We start from the raw sequence: 18388 nt of genomic DNA, 5'->3' as shown, positions 1-18388 counted from the left end.
GAAATAAAAATATTAAATAAAGTTTCTCTCCTACCTTCATGACATGATCCATGTCGATTTGTTTTACAAACATATGCCGGTGCCTGCAACAAAATAATTTTAAAGGTAAAAAATTAAGGTAAAAAAAATTGAGGATATTGCTATCTCAATCAGACCTAAAATACATAATAATAAATAACAAAACAGTCTAACACTGTTTTATGTTAGGGCACAAAGTTGGTACTCAGTAACTATTTACTTAATCAGACTTAAGTACATTGATATTTATCCTAAAGACATTTTTTAAGAGTACTTTTTTCTTTACTGAAAGATATTATAACTAGTTTTGTAATAATAAATGTAAATATCGTTTCATAACAACTTGTACCTACACACTGTTGCTGTTAAATCAATTTGGCCAAAAAGGCCTTACTTAAGCCAGAAGCTTTCAATTGGATAAACCACTTGAAGACATTATTTTTAAGTTGCTATATTGAAAATTAAAAGTTATATTTTGTGTGATTATTTTTTAACTGGTGGTCATTTTTCTTTCTTTTTAAACATATTTTATTTATTTATTTATTTATTTATTTATTTATTTATTTATTTATTTAATTTTAAGTAAGCTCTACACCCACTGTGGGGCTTGAACTCATGACCCTGAGAACAAGAGTCGCATGCTCTACCGACTGAGCCAGCCAGGCAAACCTAAATAGTGGTCATTTTTCTTATATAACTGATACTTTAATTCAGATCATTCACTTTTCTTACTACTGTGCCCCATTTCAGTGATGAGTAATTAGTGATCTAATTTTTAAATATTTTAATCAATATTTTATACTCAACATCTGTAATTTAATAAGTAGGTTAAGTTTAATCCAATGTTTAATGTCAACTTTTGGGATAGCTATGGTTTTCAAGAAGTCATGTACCAATTAACTATACTTTTTATTTAGCATTTATATTACATTGTTCAATTCACCTAAAAATAGATGGTAATAGTCATCAAAATAGAAACAGAGACACCTCTGTTCTTTGTTATCACACCAATTTAAATGTTAGAAGATACACAAACAATTCCAGAAAAACTAATGCAAACATAGTATTCTGATAATCTTAAGAAATGTGTGGGCTGAGAATATCCAAGTGCATTTTCCTAAGCTTCTAAAACATATCATGTTTGCAAGCATGTGCTTAAGAAACTACATTATTCAGCACTAATAACACTTAATAACATTGCTTACTACCTAGGAAAGAATTCGGTACTGATAAGATTGCAATAGGTAGAAGAACTAGGGAAACAGAGTATAATGTTACTCAACACATTCAATGCTAATGCTTTTAGTCCTTTAGAATAATTTAGAACAGTGATCTTCAAAGTGGGGACACATACCCTACAGGTTGTACAAGACAGTGCACTGGGATACAGAAAGAAAACATTACAACTTTTACCTATATTTTTAGCTTATACTTAAAATATTTATTTTTTGTATATATTTATAACAAAGAATATTTGGGTTAGTAAATGCATATAATGCAAACATAAATATACAAGTATTAGCAGTGTTATACTTTACAACTTTTTTCTGTTGGGGCATGTAATCCAAAAAGTTTGAAGATGTCAGATGTTAAAAGATGACTCACTTATTAACTGAAGACTGGAGGCAGGTTGTCAAATAGTAATTAAAAAGCAGCCAGTTGAGTGGTTTCTCCAACGACTCAGAGCAAGCAAAAGTATTCCAACCAACTGAAAAAGTTGCAGCTGCCTTCAATGGAGTTTTTGGCCCAATTTTGCCTAAGTAATTCAAAAGCAGCATACTAAAATGGGGAGAAACAGGAAACTTAGTGATGAATTTGTTGTATCTCTCAAGACATCTAATTTCTTTTTTTTAAAGCTTAATTTAATTTATTTTGAGAGACAGAGAACAAGCGGGGGAGGGGCAAAGAAAGAGGGAGACAGAATCCTGAGCAGGCTTGCACTATCAGCGCATTGGCCGACAGGGGGCCTGAACTCACAAACTGTGAGATGGTGACCTGAGCTGAAGTCAAGAATCGGACACTTAATCGACTGAGCTACCCAGGTGCTCCTAACAGAATTGTTTCTAATGTCCAGGCCACATAGATTATCAAAATGATATTGATAACAAAATGATAATGATAATGATTAAAAATATACAAATCTTTGGACCTCAGTCTCTAGGTGAATGTTTAGTTTTAGTATGTGAGGGGTGTTTCAGGCAAACTTTTCTATAATTAGCCACACAGTAAATATTTTAGGCCTTCCTGGCCAGTCTCTGTCACAAATACCCAACTCTATGATTGTATTGCAAAAGCAGCTGTAGACAATATATAGGTGAATGGACATGGCTGTGCTCCAACAAAACATTCTGCATGGATGAAATTTAAATAAATTTCACGTAACTTTCACATGACATGAACTATTCTTCTTTTGGTTTTTTTTTCAGTCATCTAAAAATATAATAACCATTCTTAGCTCTTGGACTGTACAAAAACAGACAGATTGCCAGATCTGACCTGCGAACCATGGTTTGCCAACCCTTGGCATAGATGAGAGAGCAAGAAGGAGTGGTTTTCCAGATGTGGCTGCACATTGGAATCACCTGTGGAGCTTTCAGAACTATTACAGATGTCTGGGTTTTAACCCTGGAGATTGTGAGTAATGGGTCTGTGTGGGCATCCTGGTTGCCTCTGAGCCCTTGCCCTCTAAAGAAGTCTCGAAAGGGCTTCCTAGTGTAGAGTTAGACTTTCTGAGTTATGGAAGAGCTTTTGGCCCCCAAATCACTTATTTTCTCTTCCTACTCTTTCCTATTCTTTGTCCTTATCTATCACACATTTTCCACTTTTCCTTTGATTCCATCAATTTTCCCAATTTTAATCTAGTTCTATTTTGGTAAAAGGAACGAGAATGGGGTTTAATCTAACACTAATGTCAGAAATCGAAGTTTACCATTGCCAACTAAAAAAGGGACGATAGCCTAAATTCTGCTTCTCATTGTATTTTCCATTCTTTATTTCTCTAATTGCCGAGGTTGTGAAATAGGAGAAATGGGTAAAAATTGTCTCATTCTCTTTCCCAAACCAACTGGCTTGCAGAGTGAGTGTGATGAGGTTTTAAATCAAAAGTGGAGATTTTTGTTTTGCTTTTGCAAATGACTCTTAATAATGACTGTACTCCTAAAATAATAATAATAATAATAATAATAATAATAATAATAATATGATGATGATGATGATGACTGTACTCCTGGTATAAGGTTCTATGGTTCACTAAGTCATTTAAAGAATAATGTTTACTCTTCTGTGAAGGGTTCATTCTAGGGTCTTAGTTTTGGTGGCCCTATTCTTTGTTTTGAAGTCAGAGAGTGCCTGCATGTCAGTAAGATAATGGGCAAATTGGAAGGGTTGGAAGGGAAGCTCTCAGGAGTAGGAAGGATCGGTAGTATTCATGACCAAGTAGGGGGGGATACTCCTTGGCTATTATTCAAGAGCAAAATAATACCAAGATGTTACTCCAAAACAGTTTGTTTTACTTTGACAGAAAAAGGACTCCATTTTTTCATCAAAAGAAAAGAGACAGAGAGAGAGAGAGACAGAGAGAGAGACAGAGAGAGAGAGAGAGAGAGAAGAATCCAGAATTAAGAGATTAAGAGGCATATCAACCCTAATTATGGACCTTATCTGGTTCTTAACTCAAACTGTAAAACCAACCAACCAAAAGTCGAAGAAATGTGACACTGACAAAATATTTGACTTGATGATTTTTAGAAACTGTTAGTTTTGTTCAGGTCTGATACCAGTGTGTGTGTGTGCTTTAAAGAGAAATCACCTTTTAGAAATTACCTACTGAAATATTTATAAATGATATAAATCTCATGATAGATGAGATTTATTTAAGATAATCAGAATTGGGGAGGAATGGAGGGTAAGACTGATTAACAAGATTATCTGTGAGTTGATAATTATTGAAGCTGTATGAAGAAGGTTATTATTGAAACCAGCTTATTAGTATATATGGGAGATCATTATTCTCTTCACTTTTATGTGAATTTTAAATACATTCTTTAAAGCTTGTTTATCATCTCATTGGGAGACTGAAACTTGACTGGGTCTAGAATGACATGGATTCCTTGGCTAGACTCAGTTCTGGCTTAAATCCCCTACTGGGTCACAGGCATCACAGGTATGGGGATTAATCCAGTCTACAAGGGCACTGGACGTTAGGATCTTCAACAGACTACATTTTTGTCTGTTGCATTTCCAAAAGAAAAAAAAAATGTGTCAAGCTGTAAAACATCCTCAAGTGGTAAGCCCACTTGGGAACGTGTCACAGTGCTAGGCAACTAGAAAGGGTGCTTCCTTCAAACAATTTACAAGACATTAATATTCAATCAGCTGCAAAGGCTAATGGTCAAGTTCTGCCTTCAGGCACTGAGGCTTCAAAGGGACATGAATAGGCATTTCCCAGGAGCTTCTGAATAAAGAATCTGGGCCTGTTTATATAAGGTCTGGCCTTTAAAAAGTCAAGAATTTATATGATTAAGGGAAAGTTCAGCTGGCACCCTGTCCTCTATGGCTCACATTATGGAGCAAAGGAAAGAGAAGTACACTGAGCACAATTCACAGATTCTGCCTGGATTTTCTGCACTGATTCAGATTTCTTCCTTTTTAGTAGGTCAAGTCAGACCTTCCATGCTAATGTAAGAAATGTATTCTTTTCTTCTTAGTTTTATGTTTTTCAGAATCTAAAAAGCTGTGGTTACAGACCATTTTTCGGAATCTATCATTTGTAAAGCCTATTCATTTTCAGGTAAATATACTCCTAAGATGTCCTGAAAATTGAAATGGCAGATAAATCAATGACAAAATTAAGAAAAAATACACTTTCTATCTCATGTGTTTGCTGATTTAAAAAAGCACTTCTGGACAAGAGCTTAGGGAATCTAAGCATGGTAAAATGCCAGATAATTAAAATTTTGCCAGATTATTAAGTTCATAATCACTAGAACAAAAAAAGATAAACAATTATTAGTGGAAATGAGTAAACATGGCATAAATGTTCCAAATAATCCTCAATGTAACTGCAAGAAACACAAATTATAATATTCATATGCTTAAAATAGCAGCTGGAGTAGGGTTAACAATAAAACTTCATAGTTTCTAGGAGAGCATTCCAGGGTAGGTCCATCTGCCCAGCAACAAAACAAAACAAACAAAAACACCACACCTGGAGAAAAACAGTTTTGAAGGTCTCTTCAGCTGGAGAGAGCAAGAAGTGATTACTTCTATGACTGGAATGATGAAAGTCAGACTACAAGGTCAGCTTCCTGTGTGGTGCTGAAGGACGCACTTACAAGGACGGCTGGGAGTACATTAGGGAATCTGAAGGTCAACATGGCAGCTGTCGAGTGATGGGAATCAACATCATGGGATTCCAATAAGCCTTCAGGCTCACAAAATCCTAGTATCCCAAGGAGATACTTGTATCCTTTTCACCACAGAAACTGGTTGCCAAGGAAAAATTAAAAGTCACCTGAATTAATTACTTCATTCATTCAACCATACATGGTGAAATAAGACAAAAATAATCAAACATTTATTTTAAAATGCCTATGTAGTTTATAGAGTTCTGAAAGAAGCAGTCTGTAAGTCCACTTCTCTCTCATTTTATTTTATTAAAAACATTTTTTAAAATTTTATTTATTTTGAGAGAGGCAGAGTGAGTACAAGTGGGGGAGGGAGAGAGAGCGAGGGAGAGAGAATCCCAAGCAGGCTTCATGGTCTCAGCACAGAGCTTGGCATGGGGTTTGAACTCGTGAAACTGAGATCATGACCTGAGCTGAAACCAAAAGTTGGAGCTTAACCAAATGAGCCACCCCTGTCAGACATTTTAGAAAGGAAAAACCTTACCCTCCCATTGAAACCCCTGCTGCCAGGAAAGGAGCAGAAGGGTACAGACTGTGCACATGGTGAATAACTGTCTCCAAGTCTTCAGTGTTAGCACAACAGTAAGTCCTTGGTGTCTGTAAGCAGAGACAGGTAAAGCACAAAATTTAAAATTATGAGGCTAATGATTTGCATAATGCAGAAATGTAAAAAGATCAAGAAGACATAAACATGAGAAAATAACCTTTGTTTGCACATACTATGAAAAATAATAATTTATCATATTCATATCTTGCAGTTCACACATACTCCATACAAAGTCAACACAATCTGAGTTGGCACTGACCAGAAGACTTTGGTCATGCAAGGAAGGCTTGACAAAAATAGGGCAAGACTGATACAAATACCTTAAATAGAATACACAGTACCAAACTCAAATGTGTCTCCTATTTAACAAGAACAGGATCAATTTAGAAAGAAACAGTGAAAAGTTACACTTTTATTTTGAAAAAAAAAAAAAAAATTATGCCTGACAAAACCAAAGTAATTGATTAATTAAAAAAACAAGCAAACAAACAAAAGAGACTTTACAATAATGCCACGAAAATTTTTAATTGTGGCTGCTTTCTAACTGGGGGACTGTTTTTTTTTTTTTTTTTTTTTACATTTGTTTTCAATGTTTATTTACTTTTGAGAGACAGAGAGACAGAGCATGAGCGGGGAAGGGGTAGAGAAAGAGGGAGACAGAGAGCTGAAGCAGGCTCCAGGCTCTGAGCTGTCAGCACAGAGCCCGACGTGGGGTTCAAACTCACGAATCGCGAGATCATGACTGAAGTCGGGTGCTTAACCAACTGAGCTACCCAGGTGCCTCGGGAACTGCTTTCTTTATCCTGAGTGTTGTCTACCAGTGAGTGAGTGTGGTTTTCTGGCACTGCCTTCACTCTCGATAAAGGAATGTCCAGTTGGATTTATTAAATATGTTGTTTTACAATAATATATCCATATAGCACCAGCTGCACTACACTGCAACGAACACTTAAAATGTTATATTATGTAAAGGTGATTATGCCTCAATACATGATGCATTGAAACAAATGTTTTTCATGTGAACTTCATCAATAAGGGCTCTGTTTCCGGCAGGAAAGCTTCACAAATGCTTTGTCTGAGCTGTGGGAGGAGAGGGCAGTCCTCTCTGTAGAATAAATGAGAATGTGTATATGAATATGTGTGTGTATATGTGAGACCAAATAACTAGAAATTGAATAACATGGAGAGGAATCTGGTAACATTGCTTTAATAAAAACAGTTACCTGTACCATCCTGACTCTACTATTCCAATAAACCATGATCGGAATAGGAAGGCTATGTTCGCTCAGCATTCAATTGTTAATGAGAAGCCTGAGAAAGCCACAGTTTTTAATGATTCCTCCAACTAATCTCAAGCCTAAAACACTACACATTGCCTACTATCATCTTTCTGAGGTCTGCAAACATGAAACTCTCCAAACAAGAGAGTTAACCTAACAAGATTTACAATGGTGAACAATTATTAAATAATTAAATTTGTGTCTACAAAACCCTGAGGAAGGGGAACGTGGGTGGCTCAGTCAGTTACGCTTCTGATTTCAGTTCAGGTCATGATCTCACAGTTTGTGGGTTTGAGCCCTGCGTCAAGCTCTGTGCTGACAGCTCAGAGCCTGGAGCCTGCTTCAGATTCTGTGTCTCCCTCGCTCTCTGCCCCTCGCCCGCTTGTGCTCTCTCTTTCTCTCTCAAAAATAAACATTAAAAAATTATTTAAAAAACAAAACAAAACAAAACCCTGAGAAAGTTCCCTTATTATGTCTATTTTATACAGGAAACTGAGTTGAGAGAAGTTAAATGACTCCTAGTATACCTTATCAGCTAATCGAGATACTTTATTTATTTATGTAAATCATAAATATGTCAGCTAAGCTGAAATACTTTATTTATTTATGTAAAAAAATTCTTTGTAACATTTATTTATTTTTGAGAGAGACAGTACACGAGCAGGGAAGGGCCAGAGAGAGAGGGAGACACAGAATCTGAAGCAGGTTCCAGGCTCTGAGCTGTCAGTACAGAGCCCAATGCAGGGCTTGAAGTCACAGACCATGAGATCATGACCTAAGCCAAAGTCAGGCGCTTAACCGACTGAGCCACCCAAGCACCCCTAAGATGAGATACTTTAAAAAATATTTTGATTTAAATGCATTTGTAAAATCTAAATGGAATAATATCTACTACCATGCTCATTCATAGTGACTGCACAATTTGTCACAAGAATTTAGGTGAAGAAATCCTTCCTTGGTATTATTACATATGAGTCTATTCATGCAGAGCTCGAACCCACGGACCACGAGATCATGACCTGAGCTGAAGTCAGACGCTTAACCTACTCAGCCATCCAGGCGCCCCTTAACATTTTTTTTTTTTTTTTTTTTTTAGAGAGAAAGTGTGACTGTGCTTGAGTAGAGGACAGGAAGAGGGAGAGAGAGGAAGAAGGTGAGGGAGAGAGAGGGAGAATTTTAAGCAAGCTCCATGCTCAGTGCAGAGCCCAATGTGGGGCTTGATCCCATAACTGTGAGATCATGACCTGAGCTGAAATCAAAAGTTGGACACTTAACCAACTGAGCTACCCAGGTGCCCCCTAACTTCCCATTTAAAAAATAAATGACACCTATATTTTCCTAGTTAAAACTGTCGGTGGCAATGCCTTCTCCCTCTCCCTTAATCTTATAGCCAGTAAACTGCCAAATCCTCTAGTTTCTTCCTCCTCAGTGTCTTTTGCAGGAAATGCCAGAAACCCCTTCTTTCCACTCTACTAAAGGCCTGGTATATTAGAGTCCCTTAGAAGAGCCTCTGAGACAAGATGTGAGTGCAAGCAATTTATTTGGAAGGTGGTAGCAGGGAGCACCAGTAGAGGAGTGAAGTGTGTCAGGGAAGGTAGGAAGTCAATAAAGCATATGTGACCAAACAATTTGTGGCTGTGGGCAACAGGGACCCAATCCTCTGAGGCACTTTGGCAGACTGTGTGAATGTGGTTCAAAATTATCCAAATGAGTGGTGAGATAGCTGGGTTCCACTAGTTCCCTTCAGCCACTGGTTGAAGGCTGCTCCTGGAGGCTGTTAACTCCTGGTTGGCCCGGAGTACAGTCCAGCAGGCTCCAGTAGCTACAGAGGCCCCAGTCAAAGAGATGTGAGTGCTTTCAGGTAGAAGCCATCAGGTAGCCATGCATGGGAATGGTTAAGTGCCATAAAGGTGAGGATGTGACAAAGGTATGGTACCTGCTGTCTTGGCTGCCAGGACTTTCCACCTCTCACTGGAACTGCCGCAGTAACCTCTTCACTAGTTAACTCCCAGTCTTTCCTCATAACCATCCATTATCATATAGCCCACTCACTGATGGATTAATCTTCCTAAAGAGCATTTCTAGCTCTAATCATGACAGTATTTTTGCTTAAAATTCTTCATTAGCTTTCCACTGATGACTGACTGAAGGACAAATTCTTCTGCCATGTGTTCAAGGCCCTCCACAATATGTCAAGCTGCTTTTCCAGCTCTGTTTTTTCCTATTTCTTCACAGGTACAAATTCAGGTCAGTGAGACACCACTATTGTCTTGTTGCTGGCCTCATATTATCCTTACTACCTGTGTGAACTTCATCTGCCAAGTGTCCTTCACTGTCAAGGCATGAAATCATGAGTTGATTAAATGTCAGAGAAAAGGAAAGACTCGGCCCCTGGGCTCCAATGATCTCACAGCCGTTCCCAATTCTACCCCTAATTGTCTCAGCCAGTCTGCTCCTGGTCCATACTATTACTATCTTACTCGCCTCTATCTCTGACAGTCAAGAAAATTCTTGTCCAAACCGAACTGAAATACACAGGACTGAAAAATGAAAAGACCTGATGAGTAACTTCTGATATGCAAAACTATGTGGTTATATCACAAGACCTTTTGCTACTTGATGGTTCCAATTGGAAATATCATTTCCCTTCTTTTGTCACAGGACTTGAGTCTCACTAAAGAAAGGATTCATCCAGGGTACATAGCAAAGACACTAAGGGGGCCAATACATTGAATCGGCAGGGCTGGCAGACATTTCCTTCAGGTCTAAAAATATAACTAGCGGCTTTTTAGACAAAACGTTAGTTAATTCTCAGTTGCTAGGGCTACTAATGCAACCAGCAACTAATCCTATTGCAGTAATTCCTGTCTTTTTCCATGCTTCCAGAACAGAGGTAAAGTAAGCCATATCTAATGAGAAAAGGGATTAAGGGAGACCTCACAGGATTCAGCTGGATGGTGAAAACTCCTTTCACATGTGGATGTGAAAGGTTTTCTGGAAAAGTGAAGAAAATCTATAGATAACCTTCCAGCAGATGTTCAGGCATAAATATTTTATAAGTTGTAATAACTTGAAATAATTACAAACCAAGATTTTTCAACTGCTGGTATGATCACAGAGAAACAATAGTAATTTGTTTAATGGCTTTTAGAGGTTAGTTTTAACAAGTCATTAAAGAGAATAATGAAGTAAAATGAATTCTTAATTATTCACACGTAACAGATGGGAAAAGAATAAAGCATATATTTTGTATTTATCTATGGACTACATATAATCTATCCTTAATCAACTTCCAAAAAATAGACAACTGAGTTCTCCCTAACCTGCAGGAGAATTTTCCTGTCCTGGTTTAGAAGTCATTTGTTTTAAAATACAAATTTCATTTAAAAATGGGTTTTTTTTCTGGTCTAGAAACGAATTAAAATTCACCCTGTTAATCAGGTAGCCTGACTTTCCCTAGCTATTCTGGGAGGAGATTAATTTGCTAATCTGCAGTAGAAGCCATAACCCAGGACCCTTTCCTCAGTGCTGGAGCTGCCACACATCCAATACTGAACTGGCCAGCTGAGATTTTAGTTTTCCGTCTAGTAAAATGAAAACTGAGACAGATATTTAAATGTCTTTTAAAAAATCATTTCACTTTTGGCTAGCCAATGAGCTCATAAGTGTAGGTAACGTGCTACATGGGGGCAAGTCTTTTGCTCAAACCACAGGGTCTCTGGCCCAATGAGTGGAGTTTGATAGTAATACTTGCTAAAAGTAGGAAAAAAAATCATTTTAATTCCACTTTTATTTTATTGTAATGTCTGATAATAATCAGGAGCTTAGAATACTTCATTTCACAGCCTTCCTCTCTCAAGTATTTCCTCTCCTGTACTAAAATATTGGACAAGATGTTGCTTAAAGGAACTCTGTAACTCTTATATGCATGTAGGCCCCCAGAAGAAATAATCCTTCCATAAGAGTACTAATCATGTTTTTTTTTTTTTTTTAACTAGGCTCTGCACCCAGTGCAGAGCCCAATGTGGGGCTTGAACTCACAACCCTGAGATCAAGACCTGAGCTGATATCAAGAGTCAGACACCTAACTGACTGAGCCACCCAGGTGCTTCTAATCATGCTTCTTAACTGATCTCTGCAGCATGTTTTTGTTGTTGCTGCTGTTTTGTTTTCATTCCATCCACCCTGGGATGAGTACCTAGTCATTTGCTAAAATTGTCGTTAGGAAAATTGATTTTATTTTTGGAAGATGCATTGGTTAAGTAAGGAGTCAGAGAAAACAACAGTATGCATACGTAAATCAAACCAGCACTTTAATGAATAGTCATTTTACCTAGTCACTGATAGACATATAAAATGACCAAGTGTCTAAAAGTGCCTGGGCTTGGATCCTTTCTTGAAATAACTCGCCACAAAACAAAGGGCTCCAGGAAATCTCCTGGCCACCTCTGAGGTCAAGATAGCCTATGTGCCACATTCCCACTAATGTTCTACATGGCTACATGCATATGCAGTCATGCTACACAGTTACACCAATAAATGACCACAGTTTTGTTAGTGGCTTAAAGCAGATCAGCCAGGTGGACAGGAGTTACCTTTGGTCCAAACTCCTAAGAAGCAAGACCTATGCCCGCCCTGCCCTGTCTGGGTTTGCTGCCACCATCCAGCAGTTTGCAGTCCTGCCTGTACTTTAGACTCACTGGGGAATGTTAAGACAAATCACAGACACTTGGACTCCACCCCAGACCAAATGAATCAGAATCTTGGAGGGGAGGATGGGGTCCAGGGATCAGTAGTTTCTTAAGGCTTCCCAGAGGACTCTAATGTGCAGCCAGGGCTGAGAACCAACTGCAAAGAGCAGGAGAATAAAGAAAAAGGGTGAGAGCAGAAAAATAAAGAAATAGGGTGAGAGCTGAGCCAGGAGAGGAGGAGGCTGCAGTGACAAGAATGATAAAATGATCTAGAGCGACTTGGGAAGAAGGAAATCTAGTGCTACGGGGATTCTTTGCAGTGCACAGGGAAGTGCTGTCAAACATCGCATATCTTATAGGATCACCTGGCACATATTAAGCATTCAATAAATGGTGGCTATTAAATTACTGTTATTATTCCTAGAAATTCTTTAACTATTTAAACTTTTTTTTTTTTTTTGAGAGAGAGAGCACGCATGTGAGCAGGGGAGAGAGAGAGAGAGAGAATCTTTTTTTTAAAAATTTTTTTAATGTTTATTTATTTTTGAGACAGAGACAGAGTGTGAGCAGGGGAGGGGCAGAGAGAGAAGGAGACAGAATCTGAAGCTGGTTCCAGGCTCTGAGTTGTCAGTACAGAGCTCAATGTGGAACTTGAACTCACGAACCATGAGATCATGACCTGAGCCGAAGTAGGACGCTTAACCGACTGAGCCACCCAGGCGCCCAGAGAGAGAGAGAGAATCTTAAGCAGGCTCTATGCTGAGCATGGAGCCTAACTTGGGGCTGGATCCCATGACTCTGGGATCATGACCTGAGCCAAACTCAAGTGTCAGATGCTCAACCGACTGAGCCACCTAGTTAAACATTATTTTTCTTTATTTGAAAAATTGTTTAACTACAGAGAATTGTACAATCCTTTGTGTACCCACCACTTACAACAGTTGGTATTGATGAATTGGACCTATCAACGTGAGGAAAAAATTCTAAAGGATTCAACGCATTCATCCCACATCTGGCTGAGATGAGTCTTCTTGTTCTGATTGGGGTGGAGGATGGAGAGAGAGGTTATTTTTGGAGCATTTAGGAAAGAGCAGACTTGGATGGGACACAATGGAGTTTAGCAGGAAGGTACTGAGTACAGGAAAGGCAGAGTCTGAAGGTATGAGTCTGACAACTGAACTGTGTCCTAACCAGCCCTGCCCTATATGTTCCTCCTCCATCAGACCATAGGAAGGTCCTTACTCCCTTCTGAATGCCTCCTTCAGAAAACAGGGCTCAGGAGGGGAGAGAGCCTTACATCCCTCCCATTCCATTAGCCTCCATGAAAAGCAAAGGTGGTAAAGCTCAGTAGGAAACAAGAGCAGATTTCTCTAGATCTGAGCCCTTAATAAACTACCCATTATCTGATGTTGAGGTAGGAACCCTCTCGTTGAAAACTCCTTTTATCTCTAACCTCAGATTTTCAGGCTGATTTGACTTAAAGTCAGTGCTGAGAGGTAAAGACTTCCAACAAACAGCCTGAGTTCCTGCCCTGAGACCACTAATCAGTTTTATGACCTCAGGCCTGTCACCCCACTTTTCCAGAGGTGTGCTCATTTTAAAAATGAGCTTTTCAGGATTAGAGGATCTCTGAAGCAAAGCTGCTCAAAGTGCCAGGCTGGGATGAGATAAGTGCTGGTGTCAGAATGTAAAATAAGCACACTGCTTCTCTCACCAAGAGTATTGCTAGGAGGAAAAAAAAATCGGCTCACTTCCGCAGTGTGTTTGGAACTGAAGGTGGTTTACATTCTGTCGCAGTCCCTTGTCTTGTCAGGGGCTGGTATCAGAACATTTGAGAAATGGAATTCATCCACAAAACTACACTTTGAGCAGAACCTGCTTTAAAGTATCTTCCAGCTTCTGCTCCCCGCCATTGGCTCTTCCTTACCTGCAGAGTGAGCTTTAACTTGAACTGGAAAGTGCCCAAAGGCTTTTTTCAAGCTTTATGAGACAAGATTCACATGCAATACAATTCACCTACTTAAAATGTAGGGGCTTCCTGACTGGTTGGCTGGAAGAGTGGAAGAGCGTGCAGCTCTTGACCTCAGGGTCATACATTTGAGCCCCACATTAGGTATAGAGATTACTTAAATAAACTAAATAAATAAATAGTACAATTCATGGGTTTTAGTATATTCAGAGCTGTTCAAATACCATCACAATTTCAGAACATGTTTATCACCCCAAAAAGAAACCCTCTACCATTAGCAGTCACCTTCCCTCCCCCAGCTCTAGGCAACCACTAATATACTGTGTCTCTACTGATTTGCCTATTCTTAATATTTTATATAAATGGGATATACAACATGTGATTTTGTGTGACAAGCTCCTTTCACTTTGCGTAATGTTCTCAAGGTTCATCCATGTTACAGCATGTATAAGTACTTCATTCTTTTTTCAATGCTAACCAATATCTAGTGATATGGATATACCACATTTGCCTTACCCATTTGTCCAGCGATGGGCATCTGGGTTCTTTCTACATTTTGGTTAACATGAATAATGCTGCTATAAATATTCATGTACAAGTTACTATGTGAACATATATTTTCATTTCTCTTGGTTATATACATAGGAGTGGAATTGCTGCATCATATGGTAATTCTATGTTTAACTTTTTGAGAAAGTACCAGACTATTTTCCAAGGTGGCTGTTTTCCTATTGTGCCTAGAGACACAGAAGTCTGTATGACCCATAAAGCAAAAAATGGGGCCACTATATAGCTTTCAACAAACTCAATTTTGGCTTTGTAAATTATCATTCCTAAACTAAAATGGAAACAATATTTCATAAAGTAATTACAAATACTAGGGAGTTTGTGGACAACTTGGATTCCTGGATTCTTATCCTTGAAAATCCATCTGCAAAGAGCAAGAAAAGGTACTATCTACTTCAGGGGCTCCAAGAACCCTGCAGGAATATCTGAATCACAATCTACTGAGACTAGGACTCTCTGTCTTCTATAGCTAGCAGCCCCAGGGAGGACAATGTGCAGGCTTGTCATTTCCTAGTGAGCAAGGCTTTTGCCTTTTCTAGAACCCTACAATGTGTAATTAGAAATGAGGACAACATGGTAGTGGAAAATTTCTTTCTCATTCTCCTCTGGAGGAGTCATAGTAATCCCTATGAATTCTAAGTATATCACCAACATATTTCGGCAAACTTTTCCTCTTGCCTTTCTTCCACTCCTGGCAGAACTGCTTACTCTAAATTCCATTTCACCTTTGCTAGCTCTTTTGGGCTAATTTCAGTTAGAGACAGTGACTGTTTGATCTTTGCTGATTCATCTTTTGTTCTTTTTTATGCCTATAGGAAGTTCTTACTTACTCTGGGTCTGAGCTACATGAAATCCTTTCTGGAACAAGGTGAGGTGTAAGTATACACAGAGTTCCTCTAGTCTGAAACAGAAATTGCTCATAGATCTAAGGCAGAAATAAGGATTATCAAGGGATCTTATTTAGATCCCTTGATCTAAATAAAGCTAGCTCTAATAATCAATATTGGCATCTTGTTTTTGTGATTCATTAGGGTACAAAAGGTATATATTAAATTATAATTAATTTACTCTCTTAAATTTCTTTTTTTTTAATATTTAAATTTTTTTAAACATTTATTCATTTTTGAGAGTGAGACAGAGCACGAGTGGGGGAGGGGCAGAGAGAGTGGGAGACACAGAATCAGAAGCAGGCTCCAGGGTCTGAGCTGTCAGCACGGAGCCCTGACGCAGGGCTCGAACTCACAGATTGTGAGATCATGACCTGAGCTGAAGTCGGACACTTAACCAACTCAGGCACCCAGGCGTGCCCCTTAAATTTCTTTTTTTTAAAGCAGTTGTTTTAAAGCATATAATTGTAGCTGTATTTTGGTTATTTTACATCTTTATTCTTTTTTTTTTTTTTAGTTTATTTACTTTGGGAGAGTGCACGTGCGCACGCGCAAGCGCTGAGGAGGGTCCTGGGGCTTGAACTCACAACGCTGATATCATGACCTGAGCCAAAATCTAGAGTAGCACATTTAACTGACTGAGCCACCCAGGCGCCCCTTTATTCTTTCTAAAATTAGATTACATTAGCCTTTGTGATACAAATATTTGCTGGAGGTACTATTTGATCAGAATTCAACCTAGTATTCTGTATGAGACTCTAGAGACCAAGCTACTCTTACCCTCTCACTTAGAATTCTAAATTCTTTAAAATAAAATAAAAGTTTGATAAAACAAAATTTGAAAAATGTTTCTCTATATCCTATCCCTTTCTAAGAACTCGAGGTGTTTCTGGAGAGTTTTCAAAAAACCAATTAATGTTATGGCTAAAGGTTACTGGGTTGCTGCATTCTTTCAAAGTAAATTTCCAAATAACTTTAAATGGTAAGGATAGAAGTTTTTTCAAGTTTCTTGCTCTTCCTTTTCTCTCTTTCTTCCTATTTGTTGTGTTCTAAGATTCTATCCATACATCTCCTCCTCCTTTTGCTGTTCAAATTATCCTGAAGCAATCTCAACCACTATGAGCTCCAGCTTCCCTTCGTGCACTGGCAATCCCTTTCTTTCTGTAGGCTGTACATCTCTCCTGAGGTCCTGTCTAGTATATCCAACTGTTTACTAGAAATTTCCACCTGGATGATCTCAAAGCACCATAAACATCTGAAACTGAATTATTTTATTATTACACCAAAAATCTCATAAATTCCCCTGTTTCCCATTTCAGCAAACATAAGAGTCTTTTACCGGCAGCCAAGCTAGAAATGTCAACCTTGACTCTCTTTTCTTTGCTTTCTGCAATTAATTAATATTATTCTTTCTGCCCCATGAATACCCTTCATTCTCATTCTCTCCTCTTCCTCCCTCCTATCTCTGTTTTTAAACTCTAAGTAAATCTATAGTAACTGCTTTCCAACTGGCCTCCCAGCCTCCATACTCCTTCCCATCTCTTTTCTACACATTGCTGCTATGGTTCTCTCTCTGAAACATGGACATAATCAGATTATTTTATATGTCAATTATACCTCAATAAAGCTGGAAAAAATGTTAAATGTCAATGATTCAATACCAGGTTCCTTGGGATTCTACACATGACTCTTCAAAATCTGGCCCTCCCCCTCTAGAAGAATCCCTGCCACTTCTTAAATGAGAGGGAGCATAGCATAATATTCAAGAATATAAGCACACAGTCAGACTACATGGGTCTAAATCCTGGTTCTGAATTTCTTGGCTAGGCAAATTCTTAACCTATTTGTGTCTCACTTTCTTCATCTTCATCAATGGCAGTGATGATGGCGATGCTTACCCAAATCACTGCGTTGTTACTACTGCTGAACATTAAGCACAAAAAGACATAACTGATATATTCTAAGGACTCAATAAACATTTGATAAAATCATCATGATCATTATCCCTCCACCAGTAAGTACTTGCTGTTCCATGCTCTTAAATACTTTGCTCTTTATGCTGAAAAAGCTTCTCTATTCCCTCTTGGTTTAGTACTACAGCCTTCAAGATACAACTCAAACTTACCTCCGCTCTGATGTTCTCTCACCTCCCCCAAGCACTTAGTTACATCTTCTCTGTACACTCTACAATTTTTATATGTCTTCTTACAATTACACTTAGCACTGTATTGCATATATTTTCAAGTATCTGAACTCTCTCCTGCAACTTAAGTGAAAGCTCCTAAGGGTTAAGGTTGCATCTAAAAACAAGTACATTCCTCACCTTATTGCCTTGTCCAGTATCTAATTTAACAGGCATACAACACAGCTTTGCTGAATGAACAGATCTTTGTTCCTCACTTTATGGGACCTAATGGACTTCACTTTGCAGTACATTATCTCATTAAGAGCCTCAGACCATGTCTTCCCCATTTTTGTACCCTGAAAACACCCAGAAGGATAGATACACAGTAGACAAGAGTGGCTCAAAAATGATTTTGTTGGTCCAGGGCCACAGAGACAAATTCAAATCTTTCCCTTTAGAACATCTGTCATTTGTCCACAAGATTTCTAGAGGGCTGGACTAAGTGAGGAAATGTGAATCTTCACATCAAACTATTTACTATGAGGTGCTTGAGTAAGAATGTAAACATTTTATAATTTTAGTTTTTGAAATCATCTTGATCTTGATTCCCTCCAGGACCCAAGTCTTCGTAAAGCAAAGTGCAAGAGACCTTTTTTCCCCAAGTTCTCATAAAGTACTGACATTAGTGACATGATTATATTTATTTCCAGCATGACTTAATTATTTATAGTCTTAATATCATTCGCTATTAATGACTCAAAACACACACAAAAAAGGCTTCTTTCAGTTTTGGTAGAATTGTCTTTGACCTGTTGGAGCGGTAAGGGATTGACAGTTGAAAACCTTCAAAAAAATTTCAGTGAATATGAGTTCTCACTCCAACTCACAGGTTTAACATC

General features: G+C 38.3%; 1 protein-coding gene and 1 non-coding gene across 3 annotated transcripts in view; one reads left to right on the top strand and one right to left on the bottom strand.

Moving 5' to 3' along the window:
- ABHD3 (abhydrolase domain containing 3, phospholipase) overlaps positions 1-18388 on the bottom strand; it is a 38882-nt gene that overhangs the window by 4822 nt on the left and 15672 nt on the right. For both annotated transcript variants that reach the window (XM_058692533.1, XM_058692532.1), the window contains 3 exons: positions 5908-6020; positions 1624-1797; positions 35-83 (listed from right to left, as the gene is read on the bottom strand). In XM_058692533.1, coding sequence (XP_058548516.1) covers positions 35-83; positions 1624-1797; positions 5908-6020 — 336 coding nt within the window. The remainder of the gene's footprint in view (positions 1-34; positions 84-1623; positions 1798-5907; positions 6021-18388) is intronic.
- On the top strand, positions 10866-11011 carry LOC131490661 (small nucleolar RNA SNORA62/SNORA6 family). Its single transcript, XR_009251174.1, has one exon. It is a non-coding gene; the product is annotated as a small nucleolar RNA SNORA62/SNORA6 family (small nucleolar RNA).

This window comes from Neofelis nebulosa, chromosome 11 (genome assembly GCF_028018385.1).
Source record: "Neofelis nebulosa isolate mNeoNeb1 chromosome 11, mNeoNeb1.pri, whole genome shotgun sequence".
In the NCBI taxonomy this organism is placed as follows: domain Eukaryota; kingdom Metazoa; phylum Chordata; class Mammalia; order Carnivora; family Felidae; genus Neofelis; species Neofelis nebulosa.
This window is presented reverse-complemented; position numbering and strand designations above follow the sequence as displayed.